Here is a 26,689-nt window from a genome sequence, read left to right on the forward strand (position 1 = left end):
GTATCTAAAAGTCACATTCTCAAGAAATAGGCAGAAATCCAGTAAAGACCTGGTAGATTAGCTGAGAGATACAGCTAAAGCTTCAGTTAATTCATCTACTGTTTGCTTAAGTCTCATCGCAAATGGTCTCAGTGGAAGGGTGGCTGTCAAAAAGCAATTCTTAAGGAAAAGAAACAGGTATAAAAGGTACAGGTACAAGGCACATGTATGCATATTTGCGGAAGCACTGGACTAAATTTTAGTGGCACCAGTTTTTTTAAATCATGAACCCTGATTTGAACATTTTAGGGGAGGTAAGGGGAGGGGTACAATAGTGAGTGCCTACAGCCACCGGTGGACAAGTGATGGTTCGGAGCTGTATTTCAGCCAGGGATGTAGTGGATCTTATCAAAACGGATGGCATTGTGAATGCAGAAAAGTATTTTTGCTGCACTTGCAGAAAAGTATCTGATTATGTGCTACCATGAAATACCTTCTAGAAAGTGTCTGATTGGCATTGGGTTCATTTTAAAGCATGGCAGTGAACTTTAGATTACATGTTGATGCAAAAAAGCATACCTTGATGAAAACACACACCGAGACAATGAAACGCTATCATTCATAGATTGGCCTTTTCAGAGCCCGGACTTCAACATTACTGAAGAAGTGCTGTCATGCCATCAGGGAACAGAGCAATAAGCAGCCAACGTCCTAAGAAGAGCTCTGAATGTGTAATAAAGGTGTTCATATTAAATAAAACTTTCAATAAAGTGCTGCACTTTGTGAAAGGTGACTCAAGACTTTTGCACAGTGCTGTAGTTCTGCAGATATTCCCTGGATGAAGTTCCACTATTGGATATTTTTATAAAGCAAACTAAATAATCAAACTAAACAAATGGTGTCTGGCTAATTTAGAGCACTGAAACGTCCAGAGTGGCAGATGGAACAACAGATTAAACGACAAAAAAGACATCAGGTTGAAGCATGAGTTGGAGCGCCTCTACAAGGAAAAAAAACAAACCTCATTTATGCTTTCTTTCATTTTTTTTTTTTTTTGCTGTGATGTAGTTTAATTGGTAATCATTGCAATTAATTCCTTTGTTTCCCCATGAAGTTACAGTCTCTAATTACCTCAGCCGATTGGACGTCTGCTTTTTGCAGTGTAATTGCAGCTCTCAATAGAAACACAAACAGCCAGAAGAAAATTACACACCATTTTCACAATTTGTCCATGATGTGACCCTCATATGTTCACTCAGTGGAAATGCTGTTGTCTGTACTGAAAAGTGTGAAATTTACAACGAGGGTTAAATGCAGAATAATATAAAAAAGCAAGCGTGCGAGAACCTAGAGGCGCCAGAACAATAAAGCTGCACACTCGGACCAAAGTGTGTCTGCTCACATCAGCATGATGGAAAAAGTCACCAGGGATTAATTTTGGGGTTCAGCTGGGGCGACGGGGACAGGAGTGAAGTGGAGGAGAGGAGAGTAGATGAAGGGGGATGGGGAGAAGATGGAGGCAGTGGGGATGGGTTTAAGGAAAGTGTGCATTATTGAAATGTGCAATACCCTGTGTAGTATTGTCCTGTGATTGCGATGTTTATCACCCCCTATATTCCACCCATTCTATTCTTTATGTCCTGTAGAGGTTTAATAGTGAGTGGGACGGCGAGGTATGTGTGTGTGTGTGTGTGTGTGTGTGTGTGTGTGTGTGTGTGTGCGTGTGTGTGTGCGTGTGTGTGTGTAGGATTTGCTGACAGGTTAACATTCACTGTCAGTAGTAATGTGTGATGGTGATATATGGGAATGACAGTAGGGCTTGCCTGGAACGGCACATATAGTCTGGTTAAAAAAAAAAAAAAAGCACTTCAACCTTATGCCTCGATGAATTTTTATTGTCCCCTCAAAAAAAAATTTTTATTTAGCCAGAGTAGTAATATATATTTAATAAAGAGACTAACAGAAACAGAAACTGTGAAAAATTGCTGTGAAAATAAAATAATTTTCAGGTGCAAATGCGCTCTAGATTTATGTATAAACTTACATTTAAGAGCCTGCTGTGAGGTCAGAGGTCATCTTATTAATGCAATTTGAGCTCCTCTCTTTGCCTCCCTATAGAGACCTCTGCGGCGCCTGACAATTTTCACCTCATCAATAAGCTGGTGTTTTAGAGAATTAGCGATTGATACAGTGTGTGTCTGCACTGTCTGTTTATGTTTATTCATCTGTGTCTGTTTCATGTCACTGAGGCGTGTGAATTTGTTAGCATGTGCAGCGATACGGTCGCGTGGTGTCATGGCAATGTTCCGTGTGAAGTAGTAAATTGTCTTATGTTAAGTGAACCGAGGAGTGTTTTCCCGAGGGAAATCTTTTGTTTATATATGCTTCATTAATGAAATTCATGACTTTGAATGTTATCCCTTTTTAATTAGATGGTAAGTAGCTCAGTGGCTATAAATATTGCATAAATTTCAACCTTATGGATCCCCGAGCAGTGCTTTTATTAAGCATATATTTATGTTTGTGATGGCGTAGTACAGAGAAGACTCTTGTGCAACCTCAGTCTTTGCATTAACGATAAAATCAGTTTGACAATGCTTGTTGTTCATACACAAACATAATAGGACCACATTGGTGATAATGTCCATACATTGCTGTGCTTAAATGTCTGCGCTGTCCAGGCTAGGCTGCGATCAATGCTGAACTTTGACAGCAGATTCCAGTTTATCTGCTTTTTCATCGGTGCAGTGGATATCTGATGGTGTAGTGGTCACAGCAGGATTTCAGCTTGTCGACACAAATCAATCACTTGGCCATTGATTAACTGCTACTGGGATGTAAATGTACCTGAAGACACACATATTGATGCACTTTGACCAAATTATGTTACGGAAGAGTGCAGTGGATGTATTTTGCCTGATGTGTTAAAGTTAGACGTAATAAATGGAATTATTCCTCTTATCTCCACTTCAGCACACATTAAGAGTGTTTAGAACCATTTGTTTAACACGCTTTTCCTTGGCTTTTCTCCATTGGCCCTCTGTGTGTTTCAGAATTGATTCTGAGATTTTATTGACCAATTTTAAAGCAGATTTGGGTCAAAAATGCCGATGTGCCCGTATGAACCAGTTCACAGCCTTTTAATTTGAGGTGCTCAGGGCTTAAATCTAAAGATGACTGATTTTGCCATCAGGGCTCCTCAGCTTTGGAACAGCCTGCCTGAGGAGATAACGCTCACAACGTCAGTGATGTCCTTTAGGTCAATTTAAATACTCTTAGGTCAATTTGAATACTTTTGCTTTCATTTCATTTTTTTTATGGTCCTTAATCGGCTGTCTAATCATCTAGGATTTTACAGTTGCCTTGCTTTTAAAAAAGTGTTTTTATTCATTTCATTCTTTTATTGATATTTTTTTAATATTGACATTTTGTCAGTATAATATAATGTGTCATTTTATTGTTAATTTTAAACAGCCCCTCCATTTATCATTTTGTGTTGGATTTCTGTTTCTTTCTTTAATTTAAAAGCAGATTCCTCTTTTTCCTCACTTCTTTTACAGCACTTTGTAAAGTGTATTGTTAATGGTGGTATATATAAAAAGTTACTATTGTTCTCTTACTGTTTTTTATCAGAAAGGCATTGTAAATTTAAAGGTTAGGACTGTGGAGTGGCAAGGATATGTTATGCTGTAGACAAAAGCTAATGAGGAATCCTCAAAGATAAATTATATAGCGATCATCTGAGTTAATTTGATTCTTTTTTGGGCCTATCTGGGTCAATTACAAGAAGCAAGGATAAGAAACAGGGAGAGGCAGAGTGCTTCAATTGCATTCCAGGTATAAAGGCTTGTTGAAGTCAGCAGGCAGCCATTTGAACCACTGATGTCTTCTAAGTGCATAGTTTGATCCAGCTGGTGTGACTGAGGAAAGGCAGCAGGCACAGGAGTGATTTGCTTATCTATTTATTTATTCCATGTATTTATTTATTTATTTAGAATTATCCCACCGCCTCTGCGTGCGCCCACCCTAACGGACATTGTTGCCATGGCAACGGCGAGATGCAACTCAGAGCAGAGGTGATGATTTGTTCACATTTTCATCCATTTATAACGGGGAATAACGCTGTAATGCTGTAATAGAGCAACAACAGACTGAATCTAAGATGCGCGTCCAGAAACACTCATTAATCCACCTTTGCTGTCACACAGAGAAAGCCAAAAGCTTTCCGTAAACGAGAACATCACAGCACCAAAGCGCTGCCGTAACACAATATACCGGATGACCTGTCACATGCTATGAATATATACTGTGGGCTTTGGTGCAGGTGTAGCTGTGTAAGCGTGGGCATGCCAGGAAAGGAGGGACAGGGTTTGTGTGTGTACTTGTGTGTCTAGAGAGTGACTCATGCCTTGTCTGTTAAGAGAAAAGAGGGTGATCAGGTTGCTAGGCGATTAAGAGCCACTATTGTCTGTAGGGACAATAGGAGACCCAGGAGTGCCCTCTTGTCGCTTTCTTTTCTCTCTCTCTTTTTTTAATCCTTTTTTTACACGTACTATAAATGTACATTTTGTCTGACACCCCCCCCCCCCCCCCCCCCCCCCCCCCCCAGCTTGGGCGGGAACACAGAGTTGACAGTCAGCAGGAAGATCCACAAAAGGGCATTATGGGAGATGGGGGGATATGTCCAAGGTAGCAAGACAAGCGGACAGAGGGATCAGAGTGCAAGCAGAGGGAGAGCACTACCAGGAGAGCTGTACCATAGAGAGAGAGAAAAAAACCTGCAATCATTTGCCACATTGAAGGGAACAAATGTAGCTGGAGGCACTGAGGGAGAGGGAGAGAGAAGAGGATAGGCAGAGAGAGAGAGCGGGAGAGAGAGAGAGGGGGGGAGAACGAAAGCCAAGGAGAAAGGGAGAGAGTTAGAGAGAGACAGAAAGAGAGGGCAACCTTCCGTGGACATTGCACGTTAAAGCCACACTGTTTTGTACGGGAAGATCCACACCAACTGACAGGTTGGCGGAAGGAGGACAAGCACTGGGAGTTTGGCACTGCCCTCTCTCCTGCTGCCTCCCTCTGTGTGTGTGTGTGTGTCTATATGCTTGCACTCACACACATACAGACACTGGCTCTCTCTGTGAGCCTGTCAGAGCGCTGGGCTCTCTGGGTGGGTAGGGAGCTGTGTTGTAGAAGAGATGTTCGCTCTGAGGATGAGACAGCGTTTCTAACAGGATCTATTTGCGGACTGGAATAATACGGTGACACAATCGAGAGGGGCCCGAGCCCACTGGAACCAACCTCATCAACTATGGAGGGACTGCTGTCTCCAATGAGGACGCGGGTAAGTCACCATGGGGATTGCAGAGCATCCCACACGCTGTTTCTTCCACAGGAATCCATCACCAGAATAGCATAGAGTGAGATAGCGTGCCCTAAAAGCTGCCTGATTGCTGAAATAAATCAGAAACTGTAGGCAGGATGCAGGGAGAGAGTGGGAGACGCACGTCTCAGTTTGGTGTGTAGGTAAAAATGTTAAACCTGAAATTCAGTTTCAGTTTGCATGCAGTCTGTGTGTGTTTGTGTGTGTGTGTGTGTGTGTGTGTGTGTGTGTGTGTGTGTGTGTGTGTGTGTGTGTGTGTGTGTGAACAGATTAACAAGGGATTGCTTTGAAAGAATGACTCAGTGTTTTCAAAGTGGTGCCCATCTCCATTCAGTACAAACCACTGGCCTTTTGATTTATGGTAGAGAAGGAGCAGAGAAAGAGGTGCAAGGGAGGAGCTGTGCAGTGAATTGGATGAATATCTGAAAGTGGCCTTTCACTATTGTTCCCGTTAAACATGACCTTTTGTATTAGTTACTCATGTCCCTGTCCGGCATAGTTGACTATAGGCTGTACCCTGTGCTCAGCATCTGTTGGACAGTGATTGTGCCTGAAGCACACAGAAAAGGCTTATGAGAGAAGTAAATTATATGTGCCTGCCTATGTTAGTGATTGTGTGTTAATTTAGAACATACAGTACCAGGGAGTTTATCCAGCACCAATGTGAGGACAGTAATCGCGACTGAGAGGTGTTTGATTCCTGGTACATTTTGACCCTGCTACTAATTCTGGATGGCAGTTTGTGTTACTAAATACATACAGTATATTGTGTTATTAATGTTTATAAAAGCATTATTGCATTATTTTTGCAGGAGATGGGAATGATTTTGTAGAAGTTTCTTAGCAGCCATCGATCCAACACTAAATCAGGCGCAGGAAATAAATAACTTATTAGCTGGACCCTCTGTTACTGTTTTACCTGCTCCCCCTTCCTGGGAGGACAAAGATGATTTAGCAGCACTCAGCTCTGTGATACATTCCTCCCATCCCCCTTCTCATTTTATCACCACTGGTACCGACCCGTGCAGCATAAAATAAATTCCCATACATGTGAGAATTTGCATACATTGTAATAGGCTGTTTGTTCCTGTTGTAACCTGCAGGTATAGTTCATACGCCCTATTATGACTCCCACACAAGCTTCGATGTGCGAAGATGCTGAAAGGTTTGAGACACTGGGATGACCTGATGGGGTTGTCACACATGAGTACCCCCGTCTGCTCACCTTCCCTCTCACGCCTTTACAACTCACACTCCTTCTCTTCTTTTCAGTGGGAGTTTTGACCCTTTTTTTCTTTTCCCATGTGCATGTGGATTCGCCAAAATTCTTCTGGTATTTTAAGCCAGATCTTTCTTGCTTCTCCATCCTTTTTGTCTGCCCACCTGTCCGTCTGCCTGTCTGTCTGCCCCTTGTCGTGTATTTGGCAGTTAATGCGAGCGATGTAATTGGTATTTGCAGATCGGCCCGTGATTTAATCCAAAGAGGAGTGTTAGCGGGCTGTTTGGAGATAGACTTGGCTTCAAAGATATGGCGCCGAATCAAGTCTGCTATATCTGTGCTGTCTGCCACCCTGGCCAGATTTGCCACAGAGCTGTTGGAATCATTTTCAATAACTAAATGACTTTTGCATTTATCTTCATCAGCCACATTGAGCTTCACATGCCCCACAGTTGATGTGGGTATCTCTGTTTTGGCATCAAAGTCACTTTCAGTGGATTTATGAATCACAGCGTGATGAACCAGTGCAGGAGTCTGTCAAAGTTTATGCTGCATAATCTCATCTTAATACACTTACTCTCACCCTCTGAGATAAAAGGACGTATGTAGTGAAAGCAGGAGTTTTGATTTGTGGCTTTCAGGAACAGTACGGAAGGTAATAAATCCCAGATATTTGTTTTCAGAAGCAGCGTAATGCTGTGTTGTTTCTCAACAGAAGTGGAGCCATCTACTCTAACAGCAAATACTGCACCTGAAGTAAATAAAAGAAACAGAAAAGAAAAAATAGCATCTGCTATCCCATTTAGGACCATTTTAGCCACTAAATAGTTCATTCTTTCTGAATCTTACTCCAAGGGTGTGCAAAAAGATGTTCAACACCTAATAAGAGATTGGAACAGCTATAGCCTGTAAAAGCTCCACTATTCCTAATCCTCAGCTCACTAAAATGGGGAAATTGTGCTGAGATGGCCGTGTCAGCTATCGAGTGGCCTTTAGAAGAGCTGTAGTCATATCTCCCCAAAGCTCCTGTTCTCTCTACTTCAATCCAGCAAGTTTTTTTTCCATGTGCACTCTCTTTCTTTATTTGGATGACAGTAATGGGCACTGATGCAGGAAAATGAAATAAAATAAGCATCAGTGAGCTGTGCGTCTGTGTTGCCTGTGCATAGTTACATGCAGCAGAAAAACAGGTCAACACACACACACACACACATTGCATACAGGATGCAGTAAGCAAAGTAATCCTGAGGGGAATCTGAAAAAAGTAGCTTGTTAGTAGCCAGTCCATAAACTTTGCTCACATGTACTCCTTGCTATTATATTTTCTCTGTGTCTTTTAATGTGCTCTTACAGTTGCAGTTTATTTTAGTCAGGACAAATATCTCACTGCACTTAATTTCCAAACTTTATCTTAACTCTGCGCATTGTCCTCTTCTTGTTTTTTTTGTTTTTTTGTAAACCAGAGACTTGAGGGTACATCCAGATTCTGTTGGCCCTTGCAAACCCGAAAGATGCGCTCACAGACTCCTAAAAAGAAAAATAGAGTTCCCTGTAGGTTTCCCCTTCGTGTGTCTAATATATGCATATAGGTCAGTAGAACAAGGAGCTCAAACTTCATAGAAATCTTTCTCTGGAGACCGTGTGTGCTTTTATAGGGCACGCTTTGTGCACACAGTACGGCGTAAATGTGCGGGTGTGTGTGTCTTATGTATCCTCTCTCCAATCAGCTCTTCCTGTGTGTTAGTGGATCAATGAGGAGTAGTTATCTAGAGATTAACCCTGTCAATGCTCTCTCAGTCTAATCAGAGAGACTCCTCTGCTCTTCCTCTCTCACTCATGTTGTTTAGTTCACTCTCTCTTTCACCACTATGTCACTGCCTCTCTCATCTCCAGGCTCTTTCCTCAACTGGTTGTATTTCTTCGCATGAGAATTTGGGCGTGTGTGTGTGTGTGAGCGTATGCTCTTTGATAATTAAAAAACATTTGTTTTTTTATCATGCTTGCATTAAAATGTAGAGCAATTAATGTTTTGATAGGATCTCATCGCAATGTCTCAAAAATCCAAAAAGTAACAAATGTGGTCACATGGTGAATACAGACGTGCACCATTTTACTAAAAATCTAAACAGGACTGCAGTAGCTTTGAAGAAAATCAGAATTCGATATTTCCCCGAATCCTTCAGCCCTAATATGTGTGTGTGTGTATATCTGTGAGTGTGTGTCTGTGTTTGTCCAGATGCCCATGACAGATGGTGCCATTAGAAAAATGGCCATGGGCTTGCACATGCACACACACTCTTCTGCAAACATGCACTTAGTCCATTAAAGAATAGCCAGTTTAAATAACACACACACACCCACACACCTCCCTCCCTGAGGATGCACTCCCCCCCCCCCCCCCCCCCCCCCCCCCAAATTGTTGTGTTCTCCATGTTCTATCTCTCCATTCATCCACCTACCTGGCTAAGGTCTTAGACTGGTTTGGGGACAAAGCAGCTGAAAGAGAAGTGACCAGACGTGCATGCCTGAAGCCGACCTCGCTGTCTGGGTTAATATAATTACGAGTGAAAGGCCAGGATGGTGGGCTTCAGATTTGCAGCAAAAGGTGGGGCTGCATTTGGCAGCCTGCTCAGTCCTCTCTCTCTCTCTCTCTCTCTCTCTCTCTCTCTCTCTCTCTCTCTCTCTCTCTCTCTCTCTCTCTCAATGAACAGCAGGTTAGCTGGCAGCATTTAAAGGCCAAAGTACGCAGCAGAGGGATGTCTGGTTGCTGAAACCACATGGGGCAAATGCAAACAAACACACATGCTGGGGTTCTGAGGCACACACACACACATGAACACACATACGCAAACACACACACAGTTACATGTACACTGAATGTAGAGCCACATCTCCCAGCTGTCATCATCTTAGCCTAATAAATGCACTGTCAAGGGAAATCTCAGTTATGGGCTACATTGGATTTTATGTTGTGATTATAGCTTTTTGCTGAAGTACAAACAGCTGCGCTGCTGCCCTATGATATCATGGGGCTGTGTATAAATGGCACACCTCTTCAGCCACATTTCTATTGTTATGTTTGTGCATTTTAAGGTTCTTAAATGTCATTTTACAATGTTGAATGATGTAGAATACAATCACAGGTAATGTTAGAGTGCAACTACTTGCTGTGTTATTCCTGTACTGAAACGCTGTCCCATTTGGACAAAAGGTACACAACAGCTCTGATAATTGTATAAGGCGCAAATGATATTGTATATGCTTTGCCTCACACATCTGTATATGGTGATAATACTTTAAAGATTATTATTGATATTATTATATATATTCCCCACTCGCCCCTGCAGGTGGTCAATCCTTCAAGCTCGGGTCCTCTACCAGAGGCCTGGGAGTTTGAGGGTCCTGCGCAGTATCTTAGTTGTTCCTAGGACTGTGCTCTTCTGGACAGAGATCTGGACAGAGACATGATGTTGTTCCTGGGATCTGCTGGAGCCACTCGCCTAGTTTGGGAGTCACCCCACCTAGTGCTCCGATAATACTTTAAAGATTATTATTTATATATATATATATATATATATATGTGAACTTTATTAGCTATATATTATCCTTAGCTTACTAGCTTCTGTTAATTCACAAAAATTCACAAACCCACCTGCAACACCCGTGCACTGATGACATGCAGAGAGGCAGATTAAGATAAAAAGAGGCTCAACTCTTGCTCTGCAGAGTAAGATTAGATCAGCGGGATGCCGTGTTGAGAGAGTCCTCCTCCCACAGTTCCCTGTTTGAAGCGTTTCCTCTCTGCTGAACGTCTCTTTCCCCATTTTTGAAGACGCAGCCCGGCGGCCATGCGCCACCTCTGGTCGTGTAAATGTGTGTGCATTTGAGCGTACCCTTTGGTGTCAAGCATGTCAAATGTGCTCTTGTCCCCTTGAAGAGTTCCAAACGATGAGATCAATCAGGGCGCAATTGAACAACTGGAGAAGCAAACCAAGCACTTGATGTTGTCATGGAAACGCGGGGTGCAGATTTTCTACTTCATTGGCTGTCATTAGTCTAGAGGCGTTTTTTTAAATAATTTCACAGAAAGGCAATTGAAAGATGGGAGGGCAGAATTAGTCTTCACATAGATAGGTAGAGCACATAACACGAGAACCGTCGTAAAGATAATTTCGCTATAGCGTGGTGCATTTATTTTTGTCAGTGTTTAAACCCTATCTTTTAAAATAAAAAAGCCTGCAGCAGTCCCATTATTAGATATTGACTCTATCTATGTACTTATATAGAATAGCATCTCAAGAGACATTGACTGCACTGCCGTAAGCCTTTAGACAATCCAAATGGCAAATGTAATGCTATATTTCCTGTATTAGAATGTAATCACCACTGCTCAACCACACAAGTATCTCTAATGAACCTACAGAGGATTAGTAGTGTCAGAATTCCTACAGTGGGTGACACTGGCTCTAAGAGGTATCATACATCACCCTATCTGTTCAGCTATGTAGCTGAACAGATAGAGCTATGTAGCTCACTCATCTGAGCTATGTAGCACAGATGAATTTTATAAATACACAAATACTCATGCATACTCTTACAAAGGAAATAAGAGTTTTATTTTTTCCCCCTGAAACCATAAATCATTTTCTTATCTCCTCTAGTCATACACACTTAAGCACTTCTTCCACCTCCTCTGTCATTTTCCCCTCTGCACCATCATAGACTCACCATTTCTAGCCCATTACACCCATACTTTAAGCCACCCTATATGTCTTCCCCTGGGCTCTGAACTGTGACCTTTTATATATGAAGAGAGTAAGCTTGCAGCGGTTACTAGCAGGTCTAGATTTGATTGGCTGACCATATAACTGCCCTGAGGTGAGAGGTAGAGAGAGAAAAGAGGCATACTTATTTGTATTTGTAATGGTGTTAAGAAATAAATAAATCACAGTTGCACCATTCTGACCCATTCGCATGCACTGAGGAATTCCAGCTTTATTAGAAAGTTGCAATCACTCCACCACCACCGCGCGGCAGAGTCTCAATTTCAGCCTGTGGCTGTGGAGTTTCTGGCTTCTAACCTGGATAAGCTTAATTGTCAAAGCAGCAAATGTGAAGCTGCAAAGGATTATATTGCTGTGCTGATGGCTGTTTGCTTGGGGATCCATTTAGGATATTGCCTCATGGTGAATTTTTTTCTAGCAGATAAAAAGAAGAAACTGAATCCACTCGACTCGATGCGTCAATAAAAACTGCAGAGCACACCAAATGTGCCCTTACGAATTTGTAAAAAAAAAAAAAAAAAAAAAAAAAGGATGATAAACACAAATACAAAAAACAACAACGAAACAAACACTGTCTTTTTCAAATTCAGTTACCATAAAACAGTATTTAGGTCTGTTGACCAAAATACAGTTTTGCACTTTATGAAGATTTCTAGTAGAATTTTAAGTTCACTTGTTTCCTTTTAGGTTTAGTGAAGCTTCCTTCTTGTTTTTTTCCAAATGTCTTTAATCAAACAGCATTTAACAGTTTTACATTTGCGTTTTTTACGCTCTAGTGTGCTAATGGCTAATTCATGATTTATGTACATGGCTGCTCAAGGAGACAAAGACATTGAGCGCTTTTGCATACAGATGCATTGTAGACTCAAAATGTGCACATCCCCAAACACAGGCATGCACACTGGTCAATTTGCATGCTCCATAACATCTATGTGTACAGCCCCAGACATATGGACCCATGCGGTGCCACTAGACAGCTTAATTGATGTTGGCTTGTCAGTTTCCTAGCAGTGGGGCTGGGAGGAGTGGGTTCAGGACTGCTTAGAAAAACTGATAGATAGGAGGATGAATGGATGGAGAAAAAGAAGGAAAGATGTAACGTTGGCGGGATAAAGAAGGGGAAAGAATCTGCTTATAGTCACAGACTGGACTTGGAGGGGGTAGGGGGTTCTTCAAGACCCCTTGACAATTCTCAGTTAGGACTAAGACATAAAACCTTTGAGTTCCCTTAAATAAAAACCATGCATTTTACTGCTTATTGCATAAGCGGTCTAAATGCTGGGTGTTTTATTTTACATTTCTATTCATTCCACCAATCCTTTTCAATCTGTGGACTCTGTGCAGTGTTTGCCAGGTATCCTATTACCTCTCTTCTCCCCTGCGTAGACAGCTGCCATTACGCTGAATTAAACCAAAATATGAAATCAGCATTGCCAGATTGATGCTCATCCATCCTCCTAGGAATATTTACATCATCCTAAGTGTCTCTCTGACCTCTGATGCTCTCATTATGGCTTGTTAGAGCAATTAAAGGTGACATGTGTCAGATTTATAACTCACCCCTGAGTGTATTTGTGTCTGCACATACACGGATGTGCATTTTCTTCTGAACAGATGTGAGCATCTGCCATTGCAGTTAAGGCCATTAATAAACGTCTTGAGGTGTTTGTATGCGGATGTGTCTGGTTTTCAGCAGCAGCTGGTGTTATTTGCTGTGTGCTTTGTTTGCATGTACATCTTTTTCTGTGTGTGTTTTTTCAAGTGATTTAAATTAATATATGTAGTTATAAAACGGCACAAGTTAATGTAGATATATATTTTTATATGGAAAACATCTGGATTTAACCCTTCTACTTTAATTTGCTTGCAATTACAGAATAACATTTAAGACACGCACACAGACACACGCACCGGCAAAGGTTGATGCACTAATTCTGGTAAATACTGATAAATATCATTGCTAACCATTAACCTCCCAGTAACGTTTTGTTAAACACAGGACATGCATAATGCTCAAAATGCATGTCAGCACTTGTGCAAAGGTTGAACAAAACCAAGGAAGTGTCTAATAACACACAAAAGTAAAAAGCAGATCATGAAGACGAGTCCAACTTCTTTTATTCAGTACGCCATCAATCTTACATGAAATGTCGTCTAACGGGTTTCTAAAGTGGGTGCAGGTGGATGTTGGGTATTATTATGTACCTTGGCATTGAATTGAGCAGCTTAGAAATAATAGTGCAGTACAAATACCTAAAACATAAAAAAGTTCTTGAGAGCAAATGTTTGTTGTTTCTTAGAGCTGCCAGGTGAGTTCAGTGGTAACCGCCCTGTAGAAATGTTGCTGTTGTGGATCTCTAGATGAGCTTTTATCTGCTGTGCCTTTTTTCAAGTGTATTTTTTTCCCGATTTGCTTTAAATACATTCACACAAGCTGTTTGTCTTCATTTATTCACCATTTACACTACTTTCACCTATGCAGTGCATTCCACCCTCTTACCACCAGAGTGTGCTGTGCGATGGGATTCCTAACCTTTCCCAAGGTTCCTCTAAATAACAAGCTCAGCACTTGAAAGTCCACCTGAGGAAGAGCACTTCCTCTGGGCCCTGAAGTTGTGTTAGTACTTCATTTTCGGATATGAGGGTTTGAAGTTCCTCTTCACATCGGTAACCATCAAGAAGGCGAGAGAAAGAAAAAAACTCCTGATGTTGCTTTAGATTGCAGCTGTCAGCTGTTCATTGTGTCCTTTCTGATGTATGGGGCCAATAAGCAGAGACCCTCTGCTCTAATCGGCAGTGGTCTGCTGCTCTGCTGTGTATGAGCGCTGGCTGTTTGGTTCAGATAAGAGCAAAACTGTACACCACATTTCCTTTCATCATTGTCATCACAACTTTCTCAGCAACACAGTGGTTGTGGAGTACCGAGGTTCAGAACAGGAGATCAGATGTGTGTGTGGTGACTGAAGAACAGTGAGGTATATAATTAATGACCTCATCCTGTATCTCCTGCTGTTCACGAGAGAGACAGTGAGTGGAAAGAAGAGCACGAAAAACAAGTGAAATCAAGAGAGGAAAATGATGGGGCGCCAGTGAGTGAGGATTGAAAGGGGGGAGCATATGTTAAACGCTGAGCTTGATTAATAATTATGAGCTGTGTCAGTGACTGAGTGGCCATCCTATTACCCCTGCTGTCTGCTAGAGGGGCAATTACGTGGGATTTGCCCCCCATGTTCCCTCCCAGTAGACTTTCTCTCGTCTCCCTCCAGTCCTTAATGTTTCATGTGGTCAGCTTATACCATTTTATTCCTTCCTTTCCCTTTCATAGTTTGCATAGCACCTCTGTTCCCATGGCAATAGTTGGCTCTGAATGTAAATGCGTGGTAAATATCATGGGACGCAACCCTGGCTTGGACAGACCCAGGAGTGATCAAGCACTGTCTGTCACAGCACATCTTTTCTTTGACTGGGGTACAGATGAGGAGGTGTAGCAAGGACAAAGACAGAGGAGGGTGGGAGGTGACTGGTTTGTCTGGCTATGGCCCCAGGGGGCATCAGGCTGCCGCTCTCTATAAACCCAGTGCCTTTCTGGATTCTTCTTTCATCCCATCCATTTGTTCTGCACAGCAGAGAAACACAAATAAGGTGAAGTGTTTGCTAAAAGATAAGGCGAGTAATAGCTGACTATCAGTTCTGATACAGTGAATAAAACCATAAACACAAGCTGCCATGTTGTTTGACATTTTCCCTTCGCAATGATGAGAAGGATGGCCTGGAGTAATGTCAGGAGGTGGAGATGATCTCCTCAAATTACGTCTTTCTTTCCTTGTACCCCGGGGGGGGGGGGGCTCTCCTTCCCTTCCTCCTCTGCACGTTAACAAAGACAAAGCCTGAGTCATTTGGCAGTGCATTTGCCATTGGTTTGCGTGGTAGAAGTGGAGCCGGAGCACCTGTCAGAGGTGTGGGGCCCATCTGTACAGTAACAAGCAGCTTAGTCCCATGCCTGCAGCAAGAGGTGGAGCTGGCACCGTCTGGCTTGGGTTACTGCCCTCCTGGGAGAAAGCATGCATGTGTGTTGAGGGTTATAGCATGACTAGTTCATGTTAGCTCATTAGAAGCATGAGGAAATGCAAGTATGAGTATGTGTGTGTGCGTGTGGGTGTGTGTGTGGTGGGGGGGGAGGGGGGTTTACAGGTGCATCCTCTTTGTACTTTGTATTTGTTTATGCACATGCTTCGTTAATTTGTGGCCTGCATGCCTGAGCATTCATAATGATTTAATGTCTATAAAGGAGGAGAGTTGTGTAGTTACGACGGGCTGAGAGGTTTACGAGAGTTATAAGCACAGCTGCATCCTGCATGTAGACAAATGTGGCCGAGCCAAAGGTCTAAAGAATGAGAACTGTGTGGCATGGGTGTGAGCAATACAGGAACACTTACATTAGTTTATGGGGTTTCAGCAGTAATCTCTGTTGCTAAAGCAATTCAAAACATTAAAATAAATTTGAGTTGAAAAATGCCCGGCATTCAACACTGATGTTTACTTAAACTGCAGATTTGCTTATTGATGTCTAAACTGAATGTCTCCAAATTTAGAAACAGCAATTAAGATGTCACAGAAACATATTAAAAGCTTAAAACCATGTTTGCCTCTTTTTTTCCCCTCAGTAACCCAATGTTTTCCATTGGGAGTACAATCGTGTATAACCCATTTCCCACCATGATCCGGTCTGTAAAGATTAAATATGTAGCCGTATCATCAAACATTTAACGCTCACACTGCTACAAATCAGATTCCCAACTGTGTGTGTGCTGCGTTTGGGGGGAGAGCACCTCACGTGCATGTCTTGATCCTAAGTTGATGTGAGCGTGCTGCTTGCATGCTAGAGTAATTCATAAAAAGTTGGGCAGAGTTGCAGGCAGACGGGCGTGCATATTTTTAAACTGAGTGTTAATTGTTAAATCAAGGAAACAGTGTTTTCTTATGGTGTGGTTGAATACGTCTATCTCTGTTTGTTTCCCTGCATAGCGGAGGCTGTGAAGTCTCCTCGGCACTGGGTAAAGTGGGCTAAGTTTACTGGGGCAGAAAATCCTGGAGCATGACTCAATCCAGTGCCTTCATACAACCAGGCCCTAAAATATGCCTCTGTCGCATTCTGTCTGCTCAGTGCATCCAAGGCACACACTTACTCTGTGGCGAGTGGCTTGTGTATAGAACAAGCAAGACAGCGGCTCCAACCAAGGGAGAAAAGGTGTAAGGTGTGTATTATTCTTGTGAATGGCTTCTGATCCCCTCGCATATCAGATGTTCTTTTCATTTTCTCCTCAGATCTTTCAAAGGACATTTTCTGCGGTCTGAGTGTGAATGGGTCCCTTTAAAATCCAAGGTGACTTTCACTGCAGATAGAATGACATAAAATAGTAGCGTGCACCTGCCTCACTCTTCACAGGTCTTTCTAGAAATGCTGCAAACACACACACACACACACAAATACACACAGTCTCACAGACAGACACAGAGCCATTCACTGCATTGTGGAATGACAGATTTGGGTTGCAGAATGACACAGCAAAATTCTCATTACTAACAGCGATGAAGTGAATGATTTAGCAGAATCCTTTGCATCTGCACTGCCTGCCGTTTATAACCCAGAGAAAAAGAGACAAACTGTCAGCAAAGATAAAAAGACAAAAACATTTGCATCATGTAAAAATTTCTGCTAGAGCTTTAATCAGAGAGAAAACGCATCACGCAATGACGTTTAACTGGCCAGTCAAACCATATGCGGTCACCACAACAGGCATGCAAGCTTGTAAAGTGCAGTGCTTGGACTTAAATGCCTTCCTGTCCAATGTTAAAGCTGGCAGTAAACTCTTTCGACAGTTAGGTGCAGACAGGTGCTTAAGAGGCTTTATCAACATGTCTGGAATAGGTGGGCCTACTATTTTTGAATGCTTGTGTGTATACAAACCTCAACTGACTTGGAAGGCTGCCAGGAGTTTGATTAGCACATATCCCTATTTTGCACACCAGGTGGACATCATGATCAATCAGGCTCACACAGGCGCACGCTCTGTACTCTCGCCTAAAATTAGATTTAAAGAGCAAAACTGTCCTCGGAGCTTTGAGTGTGAAGAAGAATCGGAGAGTCTTGGTAAAGGCCCATTTTGTGATGCACAATCTGAACTGCTGCCACTCTGGTGCTCTTTCTGATTATGGGATTAGTGGGACGGTCAGCTTTCAGGAGGAAACTGATGGTTGCAAAAAATAATAAACATCTCACTGTTCCAGCTTGATTCATATTAAAGTACAGCATACACTGCAGCTTTTTAGCTAAAGGGGTTGACAAAGCATATAACAGTTAAATATAGTTCAATATGCTTGTTGAAGTATCTAGTATTTAATTCTACTTATGTATGTATATATATATATATATATATATATATATACATATATACATATATATGCATATGAATATATATGGTAGTCTTCGTATATCTGTGCATATGATAATTCACACAAAGCAGTCTTACATTAAACCTTTGTCAGTCGCATGCCAATATGTTCGAGTATACACATTTATTAGTGCCTGTGAGTGTGCAGTTGTGTGTGAGGAAACATAATTGGTTTATCCAAAGAGGTGCAAAGAGGTGAGGAGATATTCAGCTCTCTGTGAGTCACCTGTCGTAAAAACATTGCACAGAGGATTCATTCCACTGTCTTCATTTATGTTCCCTTAGACACACAGTCTAGATTATGAGAAATCTGGGTTTTAACCCTGCTCGTGCCAAGAAGGAGTCACACCGGGACATGCTGTCCTGCGTTGTCTCTCAGTTGGGGGTTAAGCTCTTCTCTAATTATAAATGCCGGTCTGGCTAGGCTACCTGCCGCTATCTCTACACTCCTCTTGGCATTCGGACTCCATGAGCTGCCTGCCTCGCAAGTCTTAATGGTCATATACTATCAATCTTCACCACGCTAGCGGATATTTATAATTCATGCAGCATGCAGATGAAAATTAGAGTGATATTTCTAAGTTATTATGGGTGTTACATATTCACAGCAGTCAGCATTAGGAGCTTCAGGAAGGCGGGATGGCCTCCTGAGGGCAACAAAGGACTGATGGATGTGCACTCTTTAACACCCAGTTGTGTGTATTATGGGGTCTGAATGTGTCCTTATATGTGTGTTTATGCTAAACCTCTCTGTCTGATTTCCTTTTCATTCTTTCCCAGACCTATTTGTTACTGTTCCCCACCCCTTCCCCCAGACCTCATTTGCAGGGACGTAACAACATCAAATCACAGTGCAAAACTGTGAGTTGCACCCCACTCCTCTGGACTGCAGAGTTGATGTGAGGACTGATGAGTTCATGAGTTCATGATGACCTCACACCCAAGAGAGTTTAGAGGGCATAGGCCATTGGCATTCTGGGAGTGCATGGATTAGGAAAATAGGGCAGGACGAGGAGGACTGGCTCGAAACATACGTTTTGAGAGGGATGTTTGTGTCAAAAGTGGAGTCAAAAGCTGGAGATGGATGTGACCATCAGCTTAAACGATGCAGGGACATTAATTAATTATTATGTCTGAAACTGGTTGCTTAATTAGTCCTTTGGCTTATTTCCTGACTTTTTTATTCTTACTATGATCTTCTCCAGCTTCCTGTTGTAGCCTGAATTCTGATAGTAAATGCAGAAAGTCTTCCTCTGTGCAGTCACATCCTGTTTGTTGGTCCAGCCCAGCTAAACTCATTTCAGTCTGATCCGGCCTTTCTCTTTTTTCTCTTTCTTGTTAATGAACACAGAATAGTGGTGGTGGGGGGTACATTCCACCGGCTCCCGCCAGAAAAACAGAAACAACCACTCTCCAAGGAGTGTCCCACCAACATCCTCTGTCTCCCCGCTTCCCCTCGCTTCTGCTCTCCTTCCCCTCTTACTGAATTACTGCCCCCTCGGCTATGCACCCTTATTCTCCCCCTCCCGCCTCCAGTCTCCCCCACATACCCTGCCTTCTACAACACCCCCCCACCCACACCCCACCCCTGCTGCAACTGTTACATAAGCTTCCAGTCATAGATCCAGGCCATATCGCTCTTGTTTTCCCCCTTGTGTGTCTATGAGAGCCTCAGCATCCAAGGCCAACCCTTAATGAGGCTACCACAAAGGCCCATTGATGAGAGGCCCAGTGTGAGAGAGGATGACCCCAGCCAAGAGCACCCAGAACTGTGCATCAGCTGCCCCAGGCTCTCCCTCCGCACAAAGACGCCCACTGTGGACAGAGACCTGAAAAGGCGCAGAGAACAAGAAGGGGAGAGAGAAATGTGAAAAGAGGGTAGAGATAACTCAAACAACTTGGAAAATGTTAGAGCGATATCAAAAAAGTGAGGCAGACATATGACTTCGTCACAAAATAGTTGCCTCTCTGAGAGTCAGTTCTCCCATCAAGCCGTACGCCTCCTCCTATCATCCTCCTCTATGCATCCTAGCAAGAAAAGTGAGACCACCCTCTGCCCTCCCTCTGCCAGGGAGTTGTCAGTGTCTTCATTTCTCTCATGGATCATAACTTAGATGTGAAGAGGAGACTACAAGACCCTAGTCTGTCACAGATCCCCGCCAGTAGTTGCAAGTTGCTCAGTGGAGCAAGTGAAGCGCTCTGACGGGACGCCCAATTCTTTTTAGGGAGCTTTGGTGCACTAATCGGAGTCCAGGGAGATTTGGGAGCCAAACTTGCTGGAGATAGTTTTGTTTGTTACAGCTGGCCATTTGGGAATCTTGCAGTGGATGGAGAATAAAAGTGAATTGTTGAAAAGTTAAGTTGGACTGTTACTGGCACAACTCCTTGGAGGAATTGGATATTATATAGCTGATATGGCTTTATTACTTTCTTTAAGTCATTTATGAGGATTAATCCCATGAGCGAACTGAATAAAAGAGAGAAAGAGAATTTTGCTTAAGTATTTCGTAGAAAAATCACTTCTTTTTTTTTTTTTGCCGTGGTTGTTGATCAGTTGAACGATGACTCTTTCAGCACGACTCGAGGACTTAGAGGTGACCTTGGAACACATGCTTATGGACGTTTTCGTAAGTTTCTCCACAGTTTCTCTTGCTCAACATTGTTTTAATATCACTTAAAAAATGCTTTAATATACCCATCTTCTCTGTGTTTTATATGGGTGACCTCTCCAGCGCATAATTTCAGCTGGAGATGGGGGCTGACATATGTTCATGCAACATTCCAGATGCTATGTCGTTAATTGGTGCTGAAAACACATGCTTATTAACCATCAAATTCTCTGCTTAGGGAGAATTATGGTATAAATTGGCTGACCAGGAATATAACCTGAACTGCTTGGCCTAATATATGAGTCAACATAAGGTTAGCCCAGGGACTTAAAACTTTGGAAATTTGAACTCAGCATATGAGGAGCTTTCGTCCAACTAACTCGAAAGTATTAAATCTAGGCAGTGGGCTTACTTTCTGTGGTCTGCATCCTTCATATTTATCTCTCGATAGCTATAAATCTTTTGATTAGCAATGAACGAAATCTCCAAGTAAAGGAATTGGGAATCGAGAATGAGGAAATGGGGGATGAAAGAGGAATGAGAAGTAGGTGGAAAGTCTGATGGATGTGATAGGCGTGTTTCTGTCGCTTGTGACGCTTGGATAGAGGTAGATTACTCAGATCCCTGTGGTTGCTAAAGCATTTTGGGCTGCTAGAACTGCATCCCACACAGACATTTAGATACAAAAACACATGCAGCTTACATGGTCTACCTCAGCACACACACACAGACAGACACACTTTGTAAATGTGACATCAGAATCCCTGGTTGCTTTGATCTGCCGGCTGCTGTAATGAGTTTGGTCGTTAAGCTGCTGTTTCCCTTTAACATTGTTTACAGGCACAGGCATCTGTTCAAGGGAACTGTAATCTGTCTTCCCTGAGATATATATTCAGTGAGCACTATCAGCATTCAATCCGCTGCCACAGGGCTTCAGTGTCACTGAAATATGCTGGGATTTTTTTTTTTGTATGCGCGGATCCATCAAACTACTTTGGAGATTTGGTCATTTTCTTTCTGTATATCCAAAGGATGATTTATGACCATGGCAATAAAGATTACTGTTTATGGCCAGAGCAGGATTTGGATTATTCATGCACCGCATGTGGGATGGAAAAATTGGAGTAAGGAAAATGCTTCCTTCCTCTACATTTCCTCTCAACATCCTAATTAGAACGCTTTTTAATTTATTTCTCTAATTGCTGGAAGAGGGTGGAAAACAGAGGGTTATCTGGCCACTTTGCATACTTAAATGAGAAATATTCAAATTGTGTGCACACATTCCAGACTGCTGGCTAGACGTATGCGCATATGGCAATGCATGCATACACACACACTCACAACATGCAGACGTGAGCCTATTTCAATGAACCATCAAGTAAGGGAAGGGGGAATTAAGGACTTATATTGGAAGACTTACCAGCAGTAGATGGTGTTATGGATCAGGCCTGTGATACTGTATATAGTCGTCCTTGTTGTAAAGTGTGTATTCAATAAGTCTGACTGTGTGTATGTGTGAATTAGGACAGTTAAGCTCAGAGACCAGGATCGTTATAGGAAAATTAAGGATCATTAGAATAATGACAGCAGTTCTCCATCCTCTGGTAGAAAAAGACCTCCAGAGCCCTATCTATGCTGCTCACTGGCTTAGAGCAGCAGTGAAGTGCGCAGCTATATTCAAGGGCTCACTGCTATTTTCATTAGCACAGCTGCACATATGAATGATTCAGGGAAGCTGAGAGGATCCGAGGCAATGAACTTCCTTCACAGCCTCTTTTACTACTAGAAAAGGAGGTCACTATTTTGTCGCCACATTCGCTTGCAGGAAGCTGGATATTTCGGGTCAGCTGTATTCAAGGAGACCACCATCGTGGATTTAAATTGCAAAGTTGTTGTTTTTTTAAATTCAACACTGTTAAAATAAGCTCACACATGTGTGCTCCTTTGAAATTTAATGAACCAGTAATGTGATCTGTATCTGCTGATTGGATTTTTTTTCTTGTTGCTATGAAATACTGGTTTGTGGCATCATATCATCTCACGCCAGAGCTGTTGTGCATTGTGCTGCTGAGCTATGAGGAGAGGAGAGGACACACAGACAGGGAGGCATGGCAACTCCTCTTGCAGAGGATGCCTCGCAATCTAGCACAAAGGCTGACTGTCACATCAGCAACTGAGGCAGCGTGATTAAAAATGCATTCAATCCCTGTGTAGTTTAATTGAATCTCCTCCTTGTGCACCCCACAAACACCTCCCAATCATCTCTTCCAACATCACATCTATGATACAGCCTGCAGGCGGTACTAATCCTTCCATCTCCTACTCTTCCTTAGTCCTACATCCCTTCTCGCCTCCCCCATCCCCCGGTCTCTTCTGAAGGAGAAAGACCTCAGCTGGATGGGACTGCTTCCATCACAGCTGTAATGCACTGCTCTGCTTTTTTTTTTTTCGTCTCCATCGTCTCCTCTGCTTCCAGCAGCCATAAAGCACTGGTTTATATCTTTGGGAGAGCTATTTGGTCACAAAGGGCCTGTGGCCTCTGAGAGCATTCACTCCGCCAGGAGCACAAACACTGTGACGTACCGATACCAAGCGCTTCCTTGTCACAATGGGAGTTTTGCTACGGCATTATACAACATGCGTGTCTACAGTACATGCATACAAAAAGCCTCTTTATTAGCAAACTATTCTCTTTTGACTGCACTGCTGCAGATGTGTTGATTCAAACATTGGCTATTGACTGAGTGTATTATGTGAGAGTATTCTGTTATGTAATGGGTGTGTTCTCTGACCAGTTCTCTGACCAGTGACAAAATTGTTCAGCTAGTGCGAGCTGACCTCTTTCCTCTTTCTGTTTGCACCTCGTAACTCACTCTCCCATTTACTCCCCAACAATCAATTGTCCTTTAATCTGAAATATTTTGATTTCGATATTGATTGAGATGTGACTTAAGTATCTTTCTTATTAACAAAAAAAAAATCCTGCAAGAAGAACAAAACCAGCATGTGTCAGTCGATCTCTCATTGTTATTTGATTCCGTCTTTCTCTACACTGTCTGCATCCTGCAGCCCCAAGCCCATTTGTTACTACTGGAGATATAAATATTTAAAAGCTGGACAAAAAGAAGAAGAAGTAAATAATGCCTTTGTGCGGGGCTGTTTGCAGTTGCAGATTCAGGGGATTGACTCAAAATAAACTACAGTCCTTATTCATGTTAATGGAACAAAAGAAAAAAAAACTATGTCCCCCAGTGCAGCAATGGCTCATTGTTGTGTTTTGATAGCTTTTGGGCAACAACAGCTGAGAGAAATAAGCAATATCAGAGTTTGGCTATACTAATATTTGATAGCAGAATCAATTTGTTTTTATTTATGGGGGTCTTGTACGATTTACTGAGTGGAATATATTTACAAGAACAGAGAAACTTCTTTTTTTAAAGAGATTATTTAAATTTCTTTTGAAAAAGAAGTTTGAATAATATAGTAATATAGTCAGTTTGTGCAATCAGATGTATCTCATTTACTTGCCTCATTAGTCTTTGGCAGCAGGATCATTCAAACAGAATTAAATAAATAAATTTAATAAAAACAACAACAAAATTACCATAAACTCGATCCCATTTTCTGTGCAGACGTATAAAACCGATGAGCCATTATCATTCATCCTTCAATTTCCATCATGGTTCAGATTCGGATGTCAGCTGGCCCAGCACACGCTCAGGGTTTCCAGCACACTCGGGTGAATAATTCAGAAGCTTTGAATGCTTTTCTCTCAGGCATATTGCACATCTAGCACCACATTCAAATGTGTTTTTGCCCTGCTAATAGACTGCTGATTGGCCCATTGGAATGATATATTGTAATTCTGTTAAGACATAGATGGCTGGATAATAGCAGCGTATGAGTGTGTTTGTGGACTGCACTTGGACAAAGATTTTATTAAAGGCCACATTTATCTTCTGTGTTCCTAAGGCTAGAAAGACAGCCTGACTGCATGGCTTTGGTGTCAACACTTTGAACAATAATATTACGGAACAACACCTAAGCAGGTTTGCAGTTTGCACGCACACTCTCGCACACACACACACATACAGACAGGTTGAGCAGATGTGTGCTGAGCGACACAGTTTGACCAGGACAACCTGTCCTAGTGTTGCACCAAATCTCTCTGAAACACAAATATGCCCCAGTTTTTACTGTGACTCAAATAAAACAATCTCACAGGCGATCCGTTACCTTTCTTAGCATGTAATGGTGTTTCCCGGGTTCTCTTACACAGACACTGCTGAGAAGATGGTAATTGAAGTGGATGCTTCCCTGTGGAGAAGTCATTATGATTGGTTCTGGCCTGATGAAGGGTGGGGAGGCCCCACATTCTGCTCATCTCACTCTCAGGAGATGCAAGGCTGGCATACATATAGAAGCACAGATGAAAGCACACAGTGAGCAGCGAATCGAGTTACGCTATCAGGGTGGTACTGTTTAGCTAAACAATCGTTTATCTGTTTTGCCTGCGATGATGCTGTAACTCAATCCTTTGTAATTTGTGGTGTCTTGAAACGTAAACAGTCAATCCCCCTCCATTCCGCTTGGGATGGGGAGTCGGTCCAACTAGAGGGCATTTCCATAAACACATACTCCCACACACATACACACGCACACAGGCGCACAAACATGCAGAGTTGAGGAGCAGGACCATAGGGATGAGTCAGACAGCCGTGGGCAGAGACTGGCTGGGTTATCAGGGTAAATTAATGCATCACAATGCCGGGAGTCTACCATTGGAGAAACATCGCTTCTTATTGTTGCAACTACGAACAAAGACTAAGCAGACATGCACAAAAAAAGAACAGCAGAAATAAAACCCAGACAATCCAGCTGCTTTGTTTCCCTCATTAGCGTCTCTCAGGCGTAGATTTTCTTTTCTTTCTCTCTCTGCAGTTTTTTTTTTCTTTTTTTGCAAATGTATTAATAGCTGATGGTTCACTTTGAGGACAACGGGTGCTTGTAAAGCAAAGCTTGTCAGAATCTAATAGCTTTTTCCTACAAATTTATGTTTTTGCTCTTTATCATGTACACAGGTTTGTATTTCATGTATTTTGTTACCGAGTGCAAATCCCGTTTGCTTTACTTTTTTATGTGCTTTATGTGCTTGTTGACTGAAATGGGTCATTGTGCAAGCAGCCCGAGGCATCAAGAATAGTAGCATGTTGTTTTTACTTGCCTTTATTTTTTTCTCCCTCCTGTCAAGAAGAGGGCTTATCACCTTTGTGGATTTGAGGAGTTCATTGCACTTTAAAGCAAAAAATAAATAAATAAAGAAGCAAATAAAAAAAGAAGAGAACAAAGGATCACAAATCAAACTTTAAGTGCTCTATTAGAAGGGTGCATTTTCATTTCACTGTCAAGGGGATGTACAGTACAGGATTTTGTGTATTGTCTCCCCAATCAGCAGCAGAGCTTGAACTCTGTCATCACGATGTGAATTAATGTCAAGGAAGCACACCACACAGAGTACCAGTCATATTGCAGAGAGGGAGAGAGAAATGGACCAAGTCATTTTGGTTCCTTATCTGTTAGACCTGGATGTCTGCACACCAAGTTTAAAAATAGCCCTCTGATATTTCACATGTAGGCCACAGTCACTCACACACCGATGCAGGCCAGGGTGATGAATAAATAATGCTTTCTGGGGATTACCACTGCAGATGATTTCCTCCTGTATGCTTGGCTCTTGGCTTTAACACAATGCGTGGGGTATTTTTGTGTGTGTGTTTGTGTGTGTGTGACATATATAGCCTCATGTAACGAAAGCTGTCAGAGATCTCAATTAAAGAAATGATATGGGAGAAGAAAGAAGTTCGCTAGTTTGCTCACTTTAATCACTTTACTCTAAATTTTTGCTCCGTGATCCAGCATCAGTTCACCTCTTGATTGAGATGACCAAGCTAAATCTTACAGGTTTATATTTCCAGTGTTACTGGTTAGCAATGGTTACCTCGAGATGTGCGCAGCTGTGCATGTGTGCATGGATATGTGCATACCTAACAGCTTTGCATATGTGAGCGCGTGTCGATTCACTTTGTTTAATCAGCTGACAGCTTAGTATTGATGTGCCGAAGCAAAAAAAGAGCACAGCAGTGAGTGATGATGTAGATATGACAAGGTGCAGCAGTAACTCATGATTCCAATAGCTTTAATGGAAATGTAAAGACCACAATGGTGGATACAGAGGACTGACTCAGCTGAATGAAGCCGCAGCTAGTCGG

At 42.3% G+C, this 26,689-nt stretch overlaps 1 protein-coding gene across 2 annotated transcripts in view; it reads left to right on the top strand.

Moving 5' to 3' along the window:
• The first annotated feature begins 4,905 nt into the window (after positions 1-4,905).
• frmd4a (FERM domain containing 4A) overlaps positions 4,906-26,689 on the top strand; it is a 77,787-nt gene continuing 56,003 nt past the window's right edge. Inside the window, exon 1 of one of the 2 annotated variants that reach the window (XM_063479814.1) lies at positions 4,906-5,317. In XM_063479814.1, the coding sequence (XP_063335884.1) occupies positions 5,285-5,317 (33 nt within the window). In that variant the 5' untranslated portion in view covers positions 4,906-5,284. Of the gene's footprint in view, positions 5,318-19,716; positions 20,439-26,689 lie in introns of those variants that run through there. The other variant, XM_063479813.1, reaches the window with a different exon arrangement.

Source organism: Pelmatolapia mariae, linkage group LG7 (assembly GCF_036321145.2).
Source record: "Pelmatolapia mariae isolate MD_Pm_ZW linkage group LG7, Pm_UMD_F_2, whole genome shotgun sequence".
In the NCBI taxonomy this organism is placed as follows: domain Eukaryota; kingdom Metazoa; phylum Chordata; class Actinopteri; order Cichliformes; family Cichlidae; genus Pelmatolapia; species Pelmatolapia mariae.